Here is a 19,854-nt window from a genome sequence, read left to right on the forward strand (position 1 = left end):
TGTTACATTAATCAGTATTTAGCACACAATAGAAGACATTGCAATAACTAAATTATATTTAGACAGACTTAAAGAAGTTCCAGATCTATACGTGTGCTCTTATTATTTTAGTTATTTTGCCTTTAATGTAAATAAACATGTGCAAGCAATATACTTGCTCTTGTGAATTTTTTGGGGATGTTAATTACATTGTGCGAGCTGTCTCTTTAATACCGCTTGATTTACATACTGTACATATTGCTGCTGATTGGGCTGACATGTTTGACACACCCACCAAACAAGAGAAAACACATCTCAAACCCCTTTGCACACCGTTTCCAGGAAACATGTCGTTCAAACCGGAAACCGTAGCAAAACGGTGCACACCGGTTTGTGCTTGAACTTGCCTCCGGTCTCTCTGTGTATAATTGTCACCTCTTGTTTTGTTATTCCTTCAGAAAATTATTATGATCAGATTAAGGTTCATCATAGCAAATAACATAGCAGATTCATTCAAATGACTTGGCTGGATCAGCTAGGTAGAAAAAATAGAAGAGCATGCAAATATAGGCTATGTATAAAATATAATTCGTTTTTAAAATAACTTGATAATTTATTTAACAAATGCTTGAGTGTAGAAAGAGCAGACAGACTGTAATATCTGACCCTCATTAACAAAACCAGATTTAAAAAGGTTTTATGAATAATAAATTAAACATGTTTTACTGGTATAATGTTCAACACACATTTTAAAATTCCACATTTTCTGAACATTTGCTCAATTTTGAAGAATTGTTATAGAGTAATATTGACTGATGCACTCATAGCTTAAAACAGTACATTGATCGCAGATATGTGGTTCACCAAAACAGCACACTATATGAAAATTAAAATGGACAATGGGCCATTCTACAGAATTGGTGCAAACTGCGGTCCCACAACCAACAACACATTTAAAAAGCATTTAAATATTCAAATCTTAGATGTTTACTAAGCTACTTCTATTATCTATTGAAACACACAATAATATATTAAATATCAGTAAGCTTAATCATCGTTTATTGGGTACTTTCAATTGGGAGGTAACACTAACTCCTAAATTTCAACTTATGAAAATGATATTGAAATAATTTTAGCATTTTATTACATTGTTTTTTTTAAGTATCTTGTTGATTTGTATTTTTTATATATTTTATTATTTTAGATTTGTATTATCCTTTTAAATTATGAAACTATTATGTAAAAAATGTGTCCTGTATTTTCATGTCACTACAGAAACAGTGTATGTTTTAGTCCATTGGCTGAGACTGATTTTAACTACACCCCTACATTTATGATCAGGAATGATTCCTGTGTCACTCTCTCTCATAGCTACATGGTGAGTATATAGGCCCCATCATTTTGAGATAAATGTGCTCAAAAGTCTGAAAAACTGTGTAACTCTAAGGAACGTCACTAACGGACACCTTTTTTCTGCAATTAAGCACACTTGTTTGGGTGTTATGCCATAACATTTAGTTTTTATATCTGTTCAACTGTTCAGAACTGTGCTAGGCATGTGCTGATTATCATTTTTGAGCAAGAGTTCAAAAGTATCTAAAGTGACTGGGGAAGATGTTTAGACAAAATAATAAATAAAAAAATAACAGTTTGGTAGTTGGATGAGTTCTTTCCATCACAGTATTGATCCTGAAGAAGTGTTGCAGAAGAGATTTGGACATGCCCAGCATGGCCCTGCCCCAAATGACATGCGTGTGTCTTTAAATATACTAAATGTTACTACTTTAAACTGAGCATTCATTATATAGCCAACAATTTACTTTGTGTATTAAAATATTTTTTGTACTTTTTTAGTTGGACACATGAGTGTTTAACTGCATCTTGCAGTTGGAGAACAAAAAAAATCAATCATAATGGAGCACAGAAACAGTTTGTTGATTTTTCATTGAACATCCCTTTGGCGATTGCACTGAAACAGCAATAATACATGATTGTGGAAAAGCAAACATGCTTCTAGTGTTACTGCTTAAAACCATGCGATCCATGAGGAATTTTCAGATGTACGCACAATACAGAACTGGAACATGTGGTACAAAAGGGTCACCAGCACACCAATGTGACTTACACAATTAAACGGTTTGGTTTCAGTTGGTAAACTGAATGGTTCAAAGATACGTACTAGAGAAATTCTCACATTCACCCCCTCCCCTCCCCAATCAAAATAAACAAAATAATTTCATCATCTAGTCTTCGTTGTACTCACCCAAGTATCAGTGAATTTATGAAATCAGAGATTATTGCACCCTGGCCTAAGCAACAACTTCATGAAAAACACATTCAGAAAATGTAGCTAAAACAATAACAACACAACAATTCATCAAGAATTTTCTGAAATACAGTTTAAATAATTGTCACTTCTGGTCGAAAGTGGTTAGTATTCACACACAAACACACTATTAGTCTTCTCAGATCTTATGGAACTGTAGAATTACATGCTTGGCAGTGCAAGTCATCAAGAAAAAAAGTTTGCAATACGATTCTAAGGGTAAACTTTATGAGCACTGACCACATTTGCAATGTCAAGTATATAAAGCCTCCATAAAATCAATTTCTTAAAATATATAAAAATTAAAAAAGGGAATGGACAAAAAAAAGACATTTCAAAAGAAAGAGACTATATTTGGAAGATCTAACACTGGAGGATTTAACACAATGTCAATATCCATTCAGAAAATAGTGAAGTATAGTATCTGTCACAGGGGTCCTCCATTCACAAACAGCCAGAGCACAGAGCTTGATGCTGCATGCAGGTGGGTGATCCACTACATCAAGAGGTACAAACTTCTGTGGAACTGCTGCGCTTTACAATATGAGAAATTTGCAACAGTCTCCTGAAGACGTGATAGAGGTCAGTGGTAGACGTGATTTGAACAGTCTTCATTCTCATGTTTTTAGTTTGTCTCTACTGGTTCATATTCATGCCCAATATTCATGAGGTCACAACAACCCCTGCTATTGGCTGTTGGCATGATTGATGATATCTTGGTAGATGGCCTTTGTGGTCGTCTGGCCAAAGATGAAAGCACCAATCGTAACCATAACAACCCCATAGGCCACGATTCCATTCCAACTATAGAGAAATAATTCAGTTATCAGTTTTATCACTGAATACACAAGTCTTTAGGCATTTCTGAATACTGTTTATAGGGATAGTTCACCAAACCAAACCCATAAGACTTTCATTCATCTTCGAAACACAAATACAGATATTTCTAATGCAACCAGAGATTTCTGTCCCTCCATTCAAAGTCTATTCCATCAAAACTGACACTTCAAAAAGTTCATAAAACATTGTAAATGTTATTTGTATTAATTGAGCGGTTTAATCCAAGTCTTCTGAAAAGACATGATCACTTTATGTGATAAACAGATTTCATTTAGGGTTTTGTTCACATTTAAACATTGATCAAAATTTATCGAGCAGAAGCTCAAAAATGAATCAAGTATGGAAGCATGTTTGAATTTCCATGTTTACCATATTTGATGTGCTCCATGCATGTTCTTTATATGTGGATGGTGTCTCTTCAGGAGACTTGGTTTCATATAGATTACTTTTTACAATGTCTTCTTATGAACTTTCTGAAGCATCAAAGTTTTGGTGAAATGGTCTTAAAGACAGAAATCTCTCAAGTTTCATTAAAAATCTCTTCCTTTGCGTTTCAAACATGAACACAAATAGGGTGATTCATTAATGATTATTTTTGGGTGAACTTTCCCTTTAATGAGTAATGACGTTTACCTGGTTGATCTGACATCGTGCTCTGAAAGCTTTGCCTGAATCAAGCACAACCCTACAGACAAACATTACAAAAATAACTGCGGTCACTGTTTGGAACCAAAATTTAAAGGGATACAAGCCAAAGTACAGTCTGAGAACCTTTTAATTTTAATACCTGGAAAAACAAAAATGAAGCATGCAGCCAAACCCCCAATTAGTGAAATGACTCGTCCTATATCAGGAATGAAGAGAGCAAGAATCAGTGTGAGACAAAACCAGACGAGTGTCTGCAGTATCCTTCGTCTCCGTTCCCTGGTCACATCGGTCTCCACCTCCTGCTGAAAAGACCGAACACGCAAGAGACCTTCATCCGCCACTGGGTACCTTCCTTGGACCAGGTGCGCGGACCTTACAAAACGCAACCACAAACCTTCCAGCACTGCCCTGAAGCACAAAATTACACTTTTTTTTAATGTGACTATAGATATCTATCTTTCATACACATCTACAGACCACAAAAGCCTGTTACCTTCCACAGAAGTGCAGGATTGGATATGAGGTAACAACACAGATGATGATGAAGGCTCGAGCAATGGCCACCGCAACGTCATTAGATGGATACGACATCAACACATCCTGGCTTACGCTTGAGCCAAATGACAGGAAGCCACAAACACCTGTGGAGAAAAAAGCCCAAACGGAACACAACCAGTTCCTATTAGCATGGTTTGTTCCCTGCCTGCTTTATCATTAGAATATTTCAGCAAATTCAAGCTCCCACACCCGTGCCTGTATACACAAAGAGGCAGATGATCATGCTGACTGTAACAACTGCCCACCAAGGCCGGATTTCAGGCTTCTTCATGCTGTTGAAAACAGGAACGCTGCTGACATGACACTGGGAAAACAAAAGTGAGGAGAATGATCGAGTCGCTAGATTTCAAAAGAAGAGAATTCAGACATGTCATTGGCTCAGAAAGATATGCTCCCTTAATGAATATTTTCATACAGCAAGCATGCATCAGATTGATCAAATGTGACATTACAGACATTTATAATGTTACAAAAGATTTCTATTTCACAGAAATGCTGTTCTTTTGAACTTTCTATTCAAGAAAGAATCCTGACAAAAAAAAGGTAACAATAATTCAACTTTGATAACAATAAGAAATATTTCTCGAGCACCAGATCAGCATATTAGAATGATTTCATGTGACACTGAAGACTGGAGTAATGGCTTTTTTAAATTCAGCTCTGCCATCAAAAGAAATAAATTATATTTGAAAATATATTTAAGTACAAAATGGTTATTTGACATTGTAAAAATATTTAATTATATTTGTTTTTACTTTATTTTATAAAAAACAAATGCAGCCTCAGTGCGCAGAGACTTTCGAAAACATTAAAAAAACAAACAAAAAACTTTTTTATATATATATATATATATATATATATATATATATGAGACTTTCGAAAACATTAAAAAACAAACAAAAAACTTTTTTATATATATATATATATATATATATATATATATATAAAATAGTAAAGATCACAAACCTGGAAACCAAAGCAGATTGTGGGCATGGCATTGAACACATCGGTCCAGGATGCAGGGCTGAAAAATAAACATCACATTATAGTACTGATCACAACCTCTTCTGTAATTTGTAACTCAAATAACTATTTTTAATGTACTTCTGACCTGACTGGGATGATTCCTGGAGAAACATCTTTGTCGGGCCAGATGTATTTGACAATGACTATGATCGTCACATACCATGTGCCAATAACACTCAGGGTGCTACAGATTAATCAGTACAAATGTGCATGTACGAATTAACCAGCAAATACTGAGGAACATTTTAAGCAAAAACACTTGCATTAATCACAGCTGTGACATAACACTGCACTGCATAAAACAATAAAAACACAAGAGGTTTTTACCTGGCATACTTCTGGAAGCCAATCTCTTTGGGTATGGACAGAGGCAGTATGATCAGCACTGAGGTCAAAGTGATGGTGAACTTACGATCTGTGTACCAGTGCGAACTAATTGCTTTCTCTGACTCATGATTTATTGCGCCAATCACTGTAGGAAGAAAGACAGAAAATAAGACTACTCTCTTTAGACTATTTTGACATATCTCCATTTTCTAATAATTGCTCCCACAGTTGATTTCTTCACACCAAGCTGCTTACCTATTGCAGATTCAGTCTTCCCAGCCTGGTGCAGGTCTACAATTTTGTTTCTGGTGTCCTTTGATAGCTCTTTGGTCTTGGCCATGGTGGAGTTTGGAGTGTGACTGTTTGAGGTTTTGGACAGGTGTCTTTTATACTGATAATGAGTTCAAACAGATGCCATTAATACAGGTAATGAGTGGAGGACAGAGGAGCCTCTTAAATAAGAAGTTACAGGTCTGTGAGAGCCAGAAATCTTGCTTGTTTGTAGGTGACCAAATACTTATTTTCCCGAGGAATTTACCAATTAATTCTTTAACAATCCTACAATGTGATTTTCTGGATTTTTTTTCTCATTTTGTCTCTCATAGTTGAGGTATACCTATGATGAAAATTACAGGCCTCTCTCATCTTTTTAAGTGGGAGAACTTGCACAATTGGTGGCTGACTAAATACTTTTTTGCCCCACTGTATATATACACATGTGAACATACTTACGCTTGTCTAACTGATCTCCAATAATAATAAGGAAGGCTATGCAGGTGCCAAATGTGTATACAGCAATGGCCAGCTCACATACGACACCAAGAACCTTCCCACACACTGCACGAATCACCTCCTGATATGTTGTTTCATTGCTCACCTAAAAAATGTGGAGTGTAAAGCAATGGATTGCAGCCTTTGTACTTCTGAGGTCCCCTATTGTCAGACTTAAAAAAAATTTTTTTTTTAAAAACACCGGAAACTAGTGCTGTCAATACATAAAAAGTAACTTATATGATGATTAATTTCAAGATTTAATACATTGTGCCTTTTTAAAGGAAAGAAAAGAAATACACTACCTTTCAGTATGATTTAAAAAAAATATGTTTTTGCAAGAAGTCTCTAATGCTGAATTTGTTTAAACGAAAATACAATACAACACTATAAATAAATAGTAATAAACAACACACACTGCACGAATCACCTCCTGATATGTTGTTTCATTGCTCACCTAAAAAATGTGGAGTGTAAAGCAATGGATTGCAGCCTGTAATATTGTGAAATATTATTACTATTTAAAATAACCGTTTTTTGTCATAATATATTTTAAAATGGATTTATTCCTGTGATGGCAAAGTTGAATTTTCAGCAGCCATCTTCAGTGTCACATGATCCTTCAGAAATCATTCTAATAGTTTTCATTATTATCAATGTTAAAAACATTTATGCTGCTTAATATTTTGGGGATTTTCTTTCAGGATTCTTTGATGAATAGAAAATTAAAAGGAACAGCATTTATTTAAAATAGAAATCCTTTGTAACAATGTTAAATGTCTTAACAATTAAATGCTTCCTTGTTGAATTGAATTTTTAAAGAAGTCTGAACGGTAGTGCATATCTCTTGATGTGTCTGACACAAATATTTGCTTACCTGAGAACAATAAGCCAAGATCACCAGCCCAGTGATGATAAAGACCATCATACACTGTGAAAGATTAAAGTTGAATAAGGCATATTAGGAATTTCACAACATTTAACTTTAAAGAACAGACACCTCTATTTTAAGTGAACGCTGTATGGTTTTGTTTACAATAGTTTTTAAGTGCATCTCACCATCTGAAGGGTCACTCCTGCTGTGATGCCTCCAGCCATGTTGAAAGCAGCAGGAAAATTAAGAAGTCCGGCTCCCAGAGCAGCATTCACCACAATAAAAACAGCCCCGAATGATGAAGCCCCTCCCCTTCTGTCGTCTGATTGATTAGGTGGTTGGATGGAGTCCACATTGGGGCTCTGCAAGAGCCATACCCTTTCTCCAGCATCCTCACTGTATCCCCAGTCACCCGCTTCACTGTTAATCGCCTTGTCCGCCCTCGACATGACACTTGCTTTTCTCACACACTCTCAGATAAACTTACAAGAACACCATAGGGCAAAGGTAGAGGCAAACACACTTGTGCTGTCAGTCAGACGCCACCATTGAGGGGCGAAAGGTGTATACAGCAATGGCCAGCTCACATACGACACCAAGAACCTTCCCACACACTGCACGAATCACCTCCTGATATGTTGTTTCATTGCTCACCTAAAAAATGTGGAGTGTAAAGCAATGGATTGCAGCCTTTGTACTTCTGAGGTCCCCTATTGTCAGACTTAAAAAAATTTTTTTTTTTTAAAACACCGGAAACTAGTGCTGTCAATACATAAAAAGTAACTTATATGATGATTAATTTCAAGATTTAATACATTGTGCCTTTTTAAAGGAAAGAAAAGAAATACACTACCTTTCAGTATGATTTAAAAAAAATATGTTTTTGCAAGAAGTCTCTAATGCTGAATTTGTTTAAACGAAAATACAATAAAAACTGTAATATTGTGAAATATTATTACTATTTAAAATAACCGTTTTTTGTCATAATATATTTTAAAATGGATTTATTCCTGTGATGGCAAAGTTGAATTTTCAGCAGCCATCTTCAGTGTCACATGATCCTTCAGAAATCATTCTAATAGTTTTCATTATTATCAATGTTAAAAACATTTATGCTGCTTAATATTTTGGGGATTTTCTTTCAGGATTCTTTGATGAATAGAAAATTAAAAGGAACAGCATTTATTTAAAATAGAAATCCTTTGTAACAATGTTAAATGTCTTAACAATTAAATGCTTCCTTGTTGAATTGAATTTTTAAAGAAGTCTGAACGGTAGTGCATATCTCTTGATGTGTCTGACACAAATATTTGCTTACCTGAGAACAATAAGCCAAGATCACCAGCCCAGTGATGATAAAGACCATCATACACTGTGAAAGATTAAAGTTGAATAAGGCATATTAGGAATTTCACAACATTTAACTTTAAAGAACAGACACCTCTATTTTAAGTGAACGCTGTATGGTTTTGTTTACAATAGTTTTTAAGTGCATCTCACCATCTGAAGGGTCACTCCTGCTGTGATGCCTCCAGCCATGTTGAAAGCAGCAGGAAAATTAAGAAGTCCGGCTCCCAGAGCAGCATTCACCACAATAAAAACAGCCCCGAATGATGAAGCCCCTCCCCTTCTGTCGTCTGATTGATTAGGTGGTTGGATGGAGTCCACATTGGGGCTCTGCAAGAGCCATACCCTTTCTCCAGCATCCTCACTGTATCCCCAGTCACCCGCTTCACTGTTAATCGCCTTGTCCGCCCTCGACATGACACTTGCTTTTCTCACACACTCTCAGATAAACTTACAAGAACACCATAGGGCAAAGGTAGAGGCAAACACACTTGTGCTGTCAGACGCCACCATTGAGGGGCGAAAGGTGCACACACACACACACACACTCCTGGGACTAACGCACATCCACAGAGTCCATCCAGTTACAGAGAGGATGTTGTGTTTTGTGATCAATGTCACCTGCAAAAAAAGAGGGAAGAAATATCACATGGTGTTTTCACAAATTGGCAAACAGTTTATCAGCATCATAAAATGACAGTGTGGTTTGCATTTTAGGACAAATTTGAACTCACAGGACATGATTGTATTACTCAGCACATATATATTACAACAATTAAAAATGTTCTATTTTAATATATTTTAAAATGTAATTTTACTCCAGTCTTCAGTGTCACATGATCCTTCAGAAATCACTCTAATATGCTGATTTGGCGTTCAAGTAACATTTCAATGTGGAAAAACATTATGACTGATTAAAAAAATGTTGTGCTGCATATTTTTATAGAAACCGTGCTACATTTTTTTCAGGATTCTCTGATGTCTTTACTGTCACTTTTGATTTAATGCATCCTTTTTGATTAAAAGTATTAATTTCCTTCAAAACTATTTTTGAACCGTAGTGTGTTTGCTACTTACTTGTCTGAATGATGTTTTCACAAATTGACTAAAGCATCATAAAACGAGTCTGATGAGACAAGTGATGAGTAAATGAAATATGCTGTCCACAGCAGAAAGAATGCAGCATTGTCTGAACCTTATCTTCAGAGCAGCTCGATTAAAAGCTGATCAATAGTCTATTGAGTATCGAATTCTTCTTGAAATCTTTATCCTATCCTAAATGTTCTAGGACGCACATAAGACGTTTGTCAACATTATAGCAGTGACACTACCACAATGCAATGGGATTATCCTTAATTATCAGGTTCACTAACAAGATACAATCAAAACACCATGCCAAGTCAACTGACACCGTCATGATCAAACACTACTAGGCAAGACTTCTTTCTTTCATAACCATCATATTCATTCTCTTTATTCATTGCATCAGGAGGGTGAACAAATCAGAAAGACGCAAAACATGCCATGACTCAAACAGCAACACTGCATTTATTTAGCTAATAAACTCTCCCTGTACGAACGAGATGTGATAAAGCAGATGTCTCACCTCATGTGTATGTTCTTCGCTGATGCTGTACTGTACCGAAGAGCACAGGTGTGAGGTTTTTCGGTGAGGAACAGAAATAAAGATGCAGCTGCCGCCTCCGATCAGTGTACAACATCAAAGTACCGCGAGAGTACTTTAATGTCATGCACTGATCGGTCTGCGCAGCGCTGCAGTCACATGACTTTCAGCTTATGGGTAATGTAGCCGATTCTACTGTATTCGCCGAGTTTTATAATAGACATGTAATATCTAATTTGACATCTCTGATAAGACTCCACTTTGCAACATGCATACAATGTTGTGGATGAATCTGGATTAACTGGAGTTAAACTATATTATATAATATTTTCTAATAAATTTAGTTATTTTTCTAGGTACGGTTTTCTTTTAAAGTGTAATTTTTCTATCTGTAATGCCCCTTTCGACTATTTTCTGTAAAGAGTTATATTACCTGGATACCCTTTGTACCTCCAGGAACTCTAAAGCATTAAAACCCATCAATACTATGTAGTGTAAATAATATTTTTGCATTCTTATAATGCATAATTAAATTATTATACTGTCTATACCCCTAGAAACAGACCATATTTAACAGCTCTTTATTGTTTCTAACAATGCAAATAATACAAAACCATTATATTTTTCCTTTGAATAGGTTAATACATTCCTTGAAGTAAAAGGGATATTCTATTCACTCCTTTTAATTAAACATGTAATATAAAGCAGTAGCATTGTGCAAAATCCCATTAGCGCATAATTTCCTCCTCTTTACATAATACATACTATTTATATTCTTTTTACAGCACTGCTGAACTGTCTTTTTTCCCCCAACTTAAATTGTAGTGTTTAATGCGTGTTGCCCATTCATCCATATGATCCATTACCTAAATTATTGAAGAAAAAAAAATCTAATAAATATATTTCTTTAATTTAGGGGAAATGTAAGTTTATCAATTAGCTGGCAAAATATGACTTTGATTAGAAACCTAAACAGCGCGGACTCTTTTAAATCAAATTCTTAAAACGTTATTTAAAGGAACACTCCACTATTTTTGAAAATAGGCTGATTTTCCAACTCCCCTAGAGTTAAACAGTTGAGTTTTACCGTTTTCGAATCCATTCAGCCGATCTCCGGGTCTGGCGGTAGCACTTTTAGCTTAGCTTAGCATAGATCATTGAATGTGATTAGACCGTTAGCATCTCGCTCAAATGACCAAAGAGTTTCTATATTTTTCCCATTTAAAACTTGACTCAACATCTTACATAGCGACCTCTGTCATTGCCAACAAAGTGTATATAACAAAGTATTGAGATGAAATTTTGTTATTGACCAAATACTTATTTTCCACCATAATTTGCAAATAAATTCTTTAAAAATCCTACAATGTGATTTTCTTTTCTCATTTTGTCTCTCATAGTTGAGGTATACCTATGATGAAAATTACAGGCCTCTCTCATCTTTTTAAGTGGGAGAACTTGCACAATTGGTGGCTGACTAAATACTTTTTTGCCCCACTGTATACTCTCACTCTGGCATAATAATCAAGGAACTTTGCTGCCGTACTATGGGTGCAGCAGGCGCAATGATATTACGCAGCGCCTGAAAATAGTCCCCGCTAGGTAACTTCCAATAAGCCTATTTTGACACACACTTTGACAGATTTTTGTATAAGTGTACAAAAATCGAAATTAATTTTCATTAAAGAAAAAAGGTACTGTAATTTTACTGAGTATCAATGTGGTTTACAGTGCGTATGTTGTGTCCCCTAACAATGAAAATAAAAAAACAATTAAATGGACACAATAACCTTTAATATTGTTAATTTTACTTCACTCACACAATAAATAAAAGTTCATACAGAATCTTAACAGGATGAAAAATGTGCTTATTAGTCACAGAACCATAAGATTACCTGTGAGATGAATTAAGGTTACCGTTAGACACCCAAATAACATGTTCAGGATCCATGTTGACCTAGTAAAACAGCCAAATGAAGTGAAGCCAAGATCTGAGTCCAAAGAGGAACAGCGGGGCGGACTAACAGAAACCGGACCAGTAGACCGATCTTCTGTCTCAACATAAGTTTGATCTACTTAGTGACCTGATGAATGGCATGTGCAAGGTATCCCACATTTCCAGAGGTCACACCGGCAACGCTGATACGGCCATCTTTAGTCATATAAACAGAAAACTCCTTTGTCAGACGCTCCACCTGAAACACAATAGCATCTCCTACTGTTAGCGCTTGTACCAATTTACAACATTTAATTATACATATGCATAATTATTTTAATTTTTGAGTTTGCAAAGGGTTGTACCTGCTCAGGTTTGAGTCCAGTGAAGCAGAACATGCCGATTTGGTCAATCACGTGTTGCCAGTTGTGAGTAGAGCCCTCCTTCTTCAGATTAGTTACCAGCATTTCTCTCATTTTAATGATACGATCGGCCATACCCTTCACCTCCTCCAGCCTACAGAAATACATTTATGTCAAAAAAGACATGAACTTTTATGAAAGCAAGTTCTTATGTAGTATTCAAGCAAGTCTCACCATGTAGAACGCAGCTCTGGTGTGCTGAGGATCGTGGAGGCGATGCGTGCACCATTCATGGGTGGGTTGGAGTAAATGGGGCGAATCAGGATCTTCAGCTGAGACTCCACCCTCTTTGCCTCCTCAGCATCAGCACACACCACTGTGAACCCTCCAACACGCTCACCTACAACAAACACAGTCATATGATTATGGTTGTGTATGAACAACTATTAGATAGTTAAAGAACATGCCAAAGACTACCACTCAAAAGTTAGGGTTTAGTAGTTTTTCTTCAGCAAGGATTGAATTGATCAAAGATATTTGTTTCTTGCTGATCTTTAGAACTTTCTATTCATCAAAGAAAACTTTTCCATGACAGAAATAAATCATATTTGAATAAATAAAATCATACTTTGATTAATAAAAATACAAAATGTTAAATTGCAATAATATTTTACAATATTACTGATTTCTTTCAAAACATAACTTCCTACTGAACCCACACCTCTGAATGGTAGTGTATGTATTGCTTTTTGTTCATGGACTTATTTTCTTTGGACATTTTTTGTTTTATTCTCTGGCCTAAATTGTCATTATATGTTTTTGCTTCGCTATTAGGACAGGATGTGTCTGTCCAGCCTAAAGAACAGATGATTTTCTGACCTCTGGCATGCATTTAAGGGACACACCATGCTAAACTTTATTGACTGGTTAAGTGTTTCAAAGAGTTACACTCTGTATCTTTGATAGTAATTACACTGATGTTATATTAATAATCCAGTGTGCAGTGTATGGATAATCTTTTTTCTAAATTCATTTGTAACTGAAAAAAACAACTTACATTTCTAAAAGTATTTTTAAAATTAAATGTAAAACCAAATATTCAAAATAAAGAGGACAACAGAATACTTCATAGATCAGATGACCAGATATCAGATACATATGAGTGAAATTGTATCAGATGCAAAAATTGTTGTTGTTGTTTTGCAATTTACACACATACATGAAGATCCAATCCGAGCTGTATATTGGTAGGAAAGAAGAAAAGGAAATGGTTTACAGTGTAAAGGCACAATATACTCACCATAGAGTCCCATGTTCTTGGCGAAGGACTGAGACAGCAAGACATTGTGGCCCTGTTCAATGAAGTATCTCACAGCCCAGGCATCGCGATCAATATCTCCACTAGCAAAGCCCTGGTAGGCCATGTCGAAGAAAACTAGAAGTTTCCTCTTCTGCAGAGAGAATGGATAACAAGATAGTCAAGCAACATCAGGTCAACGGTCTGGAGTATCTTTTCATTCAAGGAATTCAACTGAACACAATTTTTGCTGTGAAATGTAGAAGGTGGCATGAAGGATACAAACAAAATCACAGCAACAGACACACACACCTTGATGACAGCCGAGAGCTCCTTCCACTGCTCTGGTCGCGGGTCGACACCAGTGGGGTTATGAGCACAAGCATGGAGCATGATTACACTATGCTCTGGAATTTTCTGTAGGTAAAGAAAAGATGATAATCATTCAATGTATCTTAGACAGACTCATAGTTCAGTGTCACATGATCCTTCAGAAATCATTCTAACATGCTGAATCGGTGCTCAAGAAACATCTCTTATTATCAATGATGAAAACAGTTATGTTGCTTAATATTTTTGTAGAAACGGTGATACATTTTTTAACGAATTCCAAAAAATTCAAAAGAACAGCATTTGTTTAAAATACAGGTACATCTAAAAAAAATTGAATATCATGAAAAAGGTCAATATTTTTTGTCACTCATTTCAGAAAGTGAAACCCATATATTATATAGATTCATTACACAGAGTGAAATATTTCAAGCCTTTATTTCTTGAAATTTTGATGATTATGGCTTACAAATAATGAAAACCCAAAATTCAGTGTCTCAGAAAATTAGAATATTACATAACATCAATAAAAAAAGGATATTTTAAACAGAAATTTCAGGCTTCTGAAAAGTATGTTCATTTCTATGCACTCAATACTTGGTTGGGCTTCCTTTTGCATGAATTACTGCATCAATGTGGCGTGGCATGGAGGCAATCAGCCTGTGGCACTGCTCAGGTGTAATGTAAGCCCAGGTTGCTTTGATAGCGGCCTTCAGGTCATCTGTATTGTTGGGTCTGGTGTCTCTCATCTTCCTCTTGACAATACCCCATACATTTTCTATGGGTTTCAGGTCAGGCGAGTTTGCAGGCCAATCAAGCACAGTAACACCATGGTCATTGAACCAGCTTTTGGTACCTTTGGCAGTGTGGGCAGGTGCCAAGTCCTGCTGGAAAATGAAATCAGTATCTCCATAAAGCTTGTCAGCAGAAGGAAGCATGAAGTGCTCTAAAATTTCCTGGTAGATGGCTGCGTTGACTGTGGACTTCAGAAAACACAGTGGACCAACACCAGCAGATGACATGGCAGCCCAAATCATCACTGACTGTGGAAACTTCACACTGGACTTCAAGCAACATGGTTTCTGTGCCTCTCCCCTCTTCCTCCAGTCTCTGGGACCTTGATTTCCAAATGAAATGCAAAATTGACTTTCATCTGAAAAGAGGACTTTGGACCACTGAGCAACAGTCAAGTTCTTTTTCTCCACAGCCTAGGTAAGACGCTTCTGACGTTGTCTCTGGTTCAGGAGTGGCTTGACAAGGAATGCGACATTTGTAGCCCATGTCTAGGATTCGTCTGTGCGTAGTGGCTCTTGATGCGCTGACGCCAGCCTCAGTCCACTCCTTGTGAAGCTCCCCCAAATTTTTGCTGGTGCACCTTTTTCCACCACACTTTTTCCTTCCACTCAACTTTCTATGAATATGCTTGGATACAGCACTCTGTGAACAACCAGCTTCTTTAGCAATGAACTTTTGTGGCTTACCCTCCTTGTGGAGGGTGTCAATGACTGTCTTCTGGACATCTGTCAAGTCAGCAGTCTTCCCCATGATTGTGTAGCCCACTGACCCAGACTGAGAGACCATTTAAAGGCTCAGGAAACCTTTGCAGGTGTTTTGAGGTAATTAGCTGATTAGGGTGTGACACCATGACTTTCCAATATTGAACTTTTTCACAATATTCTAATTTTCTGAGACACTGAATTTTGGATTTTCATTATCTGTAAGCCATAATCATCAATTTCAAGAAATAAAAGCTTGAAATATTTCACTCTATGTGTAATGAATCTATATAATATATGGGTTTCACTTTCTGAAATGAGTGACAAAAAAATATTGACCTTTTTCATGAATTTTTTTAGATTTTTTGAGAAATTTTGTAGAATTTGCAACTGAAGTCTTCACTGTATAGGAAAGTTTACTGTGTGATGCTAGCTCACCGAGATGTCGTCGAGCGCTCCAGTAAAGTCAAAGCCGCAGGTAGCAGGATCATAGTAACGGTACGCTTTCAGCTGCATACCAGCATCACGGAAAATAGGGGTGTGATTCCCCCAGGATGGCTTTGGCAAGTATACATCCCTTGCCACTGTGTGGAACCGTGTCTAAAGGAGAAAAAGTTGAGGAAGAGGTGTAAACAATTAGCATGACATATGTGACCCTGGACCACAAAACCAGTCTCAAGTGTCAATTTTTCAAAATTGAGATTTATACTTAATCTGAAAGCTGAATAAAAAAAAGCTTTCCATTGATGTAGGTTTGTTAGGACAGGACAATATTTGGCAGAGATACAACTATTTGAATATCTGGAATCTGAGGGTGCAAAAAAAGTCAAAATATTGAGAAAATTGCCTTTAAAGTTGTCCAAATGAAGTTCTTAGCAATGCATATTACTAATCAAAAATTAAGTTTTGATATAAATGTATGGTAGGAAATTTACTAAATATCTTCATGGAACAAGATCTTTAATTAATATCCTAATGATTTTTGGCATAAAAGAAAAATCGATAATTTTGACCCCAGCGACTTAAGACTCCAGGGTCACATATAAGTGCTATATTTGTGTTTGCTTCTTCTAAGATATACTACTGGATGAGGCAAAGACAATGTCCTTCTTCTCAAGGTGGAGATGATAAACAGCTGCACAACTTCTTAGCTGAAGAAATTAACAGAATGAATGAAATACACACCAGGAAGTTGGCTCCAATCCTTAGAGAACCAGTGCCTGAGATTGTCTGGACAGTGATGCTCTAAGAGAGAAAGAAAAAAAATTAAGTGTTATGCTAAATAAACATTAATATAAAAAACAAATCAAATGTGTAAAAGTTAATACAAAAAAAGGAAGACCCAATAGGTACTACAGAGACATACTCACCCTCTTGCTTTTAAGAACCTCACTGTCTGGCCCCAGTGCGAGCTCAGCGCAAGCCTTATTAAAGTCACCCAGACCCCCAATGGGCATATACTCTTTATCCAGCATCTTAGAGGTAATCAGAGCCTCAGCCTAAACAAAAACATGCTTCATTAAAAAAATAAATAAATACTCGCTACATTTTTTCACAAAATATTTATGATGACTTGGTGGATACTGCTTAAACAGAGCTTCTCAAATCACTCAAGTCAGGGTGACTTTGCAGAAATAGAGAAAAACAAAAGCACATGTTAACACCACCCCCTGAATTTGGCCAATACCACTGGAGCACACTAACCCTAATGCAAAAACATCTGTACCCTTGAAAACTATTGGTCAATCTCTGACATGCCCCCTAAGACCTTAATAATCCATCTTACACAGAGCACCCCTGCAAGCATTATTTCCCCCCCAAATCATACCAGTTTGAAAAGCAGTCACCAGGTTTAACTCGTAGAACTCTTCTGCAAAGGTTCAGATGTGTGGTGGTGGCACAGAAAAGGTATATACCTTGCGGACACAGCTGAGAACATATGGCTTGCCATTGTCGTCCCTGTATGCCCCCACACCCAGGTTCATTTTCTTAGAGTTTGTGTCCCGTTTGTAAGCCTCTGTCACCCCCAGGATGGGATCAGGGGGTCCCATCTGCACCTCAGTCCACCATGAGCTAAAAAATTAAATAAAAATAGAAGACCATAACACAACTGAGAAAAGAGATCAAATTCAACTATTCTGCCTTGCCTGTGGTGATCAAACTGTATGTTGAAAATACACTATACACCCAGCTCCCAAAAAACAATCAAGAACGGTAAAGCAGGTAACGATCCACAAACTTGACCCCAAATTTATAGTTCTTTACTGGTTTTCTTCCTTTTCTTTTATTCCATTCAATCCTTTATTTAACTCCCTTAAATAAAAGAGACCATTACAATCCATCCTCCCAACCACATAAAAAGCTGGTTTGTTTCCCTCCAATGCTCAAGAAATGATTAAGGCCTTGCAATAAAACATGCACATTAATGGCTACATTTCAAAGCACAAGTGAGTTTCTGCACACTTATACTCCAGCCAAACAAATACAATTAAGTCACTACCTTGTTGCTAAGCAACAACATAAACTACTGATGCCATTCATGATACTATCAGTAAGCTCTTCTATATCATTGTATGTTCAGTAAAGTATTCATTTGAGGTCGTGCACAGTCCTGTGGCGTCAAAGGTCAGCTCTGGAATCAAGTTGCAAAACCTCCTACTGCATAGCTTGTGTGTCACAGCTTATTTACTCTAGGTGTGTTAGTGTTTTTTAATACAACACTTTGACTTAGGAGCTGACATTACTTTTATTTGATGCATAAATTACAGACTCTAGAAGACCATTAAAACACAAGCTGTACAAAAGCTCAGTTTATATGAGCAAGTAGCAGTGACCACTGAGAAATTTATTCTCAGTGTTAAAAAACGGAAGTGGGCCTTGAAAACCTTTTGTGTTAACCATCAAACACGTAGATATGAGGCCTTTTGGTGTGGCATTAGTGGCTGTGTTACTTCAGAAAAACTTCGTAATGTACTAAACAAAGAATATTCATCATCAACTCTGCTTTGCCCTCCAAACGTGGTGTAAAAGGACACATACTACCATGATTCTTGACGGAAGAACCCGGAAGCAGCAGGGCCAATCAGAAAGCGCAACCTGCTCGTTTCACCCAATGAGCGCACAGGAAACCTGTGCGTACGGTCTCCTAGTGAGATAGCCTTCGAAAGCGAGTCATTTATTCAGTGCACAAGATACAAGGTATTAACCTATATCCGTTAGTATAGAGTAACGGACAGCTCTTACCAAGAAATAATGCAGAATACGAAAAGCAATGCTGGCTTATACAAGATGAAGGTCAGAGCGATGCTGGATGATTCGTTTAGTAATCATGGTAGAGATGCGCTGCACATTATTTAAATCTATCTGATCCATTAGCTGCAAGAAATAGGCTTGAAGAGGATAATAAAGTCAGCCTGTACCACAGATATCTCGGAAACCGACATTATGATGAGCTGCGGAGTGTTTTTCACAGCATGAACGCCATGTGAACGGATGTGACTGCGCGTGCGGGATCGTGAAAACCTGATGGCGTGAACTGTAAAAGTGAATTTATCCCATTTATATTATTGTGATAGACTAAAGAGGGTCTAAAACATTTTTCATGCCGCATGTATTAAACTTCAATTGAAAGTAATTCAGTCTCTTAAAAATAGTCACAGCATACTTATTTGAAGTTCCCTTACCTGGCTCGAATGGGTAGGGTAGCCAAAGACGGCCTCAAACTCCCAACAGAGCATATGAACTTGGACGTTTTGAGGAGAGCCATTGCTGCTGCTGCTGCTGCTGCTGCTGTCGGCTGAAGCGCTGAGTGGAAACGGGCTCGCGACTGTCAGCGAGTTTGCGTTCATGAAGAAAAGTGACAGCTCCATCTAGAGGAAGGTGGATGATCTTCTTCTTTAAATTTTATTGGCGGTTGGCAAACCAACTGAAAGGTGCATTTACCGCCACCTACTGGACTGGAGTTTGGGAGGAAGGCGGATGATGAGTACAGCATGCTGGATAAAACCAATAGTATGTCGAGATTTGAGTTGGTTTTTGACACTGAATTACTGTTGGTTCACTGTAGGGTATTTTAACCATATGATACCAATTAGCCTAATAGTTAGTACTAAT

At 36.9% G+C, this 19,854-nt stretch overlaps 3 protein-coding genes across 3 annotated transcripts; all 3 read right to left on the reverse strand.

Moving 5' to 3' along the window:
* Positions 1–2,663: 2,663 nt before the first annotated feature.
* On the reverse strand, positions 2,664–7,914 carry LOC107557509 (putative sodium-coupled neutral amino acid transporter 7). The gene is made up of 12 exons (XM_016240943.1): positions 7,535–7,914; positions 7,353–7,406; positions 6,437–6,581; positions 5,705–5,849; positions 5,463–5,561; positions 5,318–5,375; positions 4,541–4,655; positions 4,287–4,434; positions 4,162–4,201; positions 3,933–4,092; positions 3,779–3,830; positions 2,664–3,109 (listed from the first exon to the last, which is right to left on the reverse strand). Exons 1-12 carry the CDS (start codon positions 7,796–7,798, stop codon positions 2,992–2,994), a joined length of 1,398 nt encoding a protein of 465 aa, XP_016096429.1. The 5' UTR covers positions 7,799–7,914; the 3' UTR covers positions 2,664–2,991.
* On the reverse strand, positions 7,881–10,605 carry LOC107557494 (putative sodium-coupled neutral amino acid transporter 7). Its single transcript, XM_016240926.1, has 4 exons — positions 10,303–10,605; positions 8,850–9,317; positions 8,668–8,721; positions 7,881–8,003 (listed from the first exon to the last, which is right to left on the reverse strand). The coding sequence occupies exons 2-4, from the start codon at positions 9,111–9,113 to the stop codon at positions 7,881–7,883; spliced, it is 441 nt and encodes a 146-aa protein (XP_016096412.1). The 5' UTR covers positions 9,114–9,317; positions 10,303–10,605.
* A 1,510-nt stretch (positions 10,606–12,115) lies between these two features.
* Positions 12,116–19,583, reverse strand: LOC107557508 (aspartate aminotransferase, mitochondrial-like). The gene is made up of 10 exons (XM_016240942.1): positions 19,425–19,583; positions 17,658–17,814; positions 17,112–17,240; positions 16,927–16,986; positions 16,180–16,341; positions 14,228–14,332; positions 13,919–14,069; positions 12,853–13,018; positions 12,622–12,772; positions 12,116–12,515 (listed from the first exon to the last, which is right to left on the reverse strand). The coding sequence occupies exons 1-10, from the start codon at positions 19,505–19,507 to the stop codon at positions 12,393–12,395; spliced, it is 1,287 nt and encodes a 428-aa protein (XP_016096428.1). The 5' UTR covers positions 19,508–19,583; the 3' UTR covers positions 12,116–12,392.
* Between the last annotated feature and the right edge of the window lie 271 nt (positions 19,584–19,854).

Source organism: Sinocyclocheilus grahami, unplaced genomic scaffold, assembly GCF_001515645.1.
Source record: "Sinocyclocheilus grahami isolate Dianchi unplaced genomic scaffold, SAMN03320097.WGS_v1.1 scaffold605.1, whole genome shotgun sequence".
NCBI lineage: Eukaryota > Metazoa > Chordata > Actinopteri > Cypriniformes > Cyprinidae > Sinocyclocheilus > Sinocyclocheilus grahami.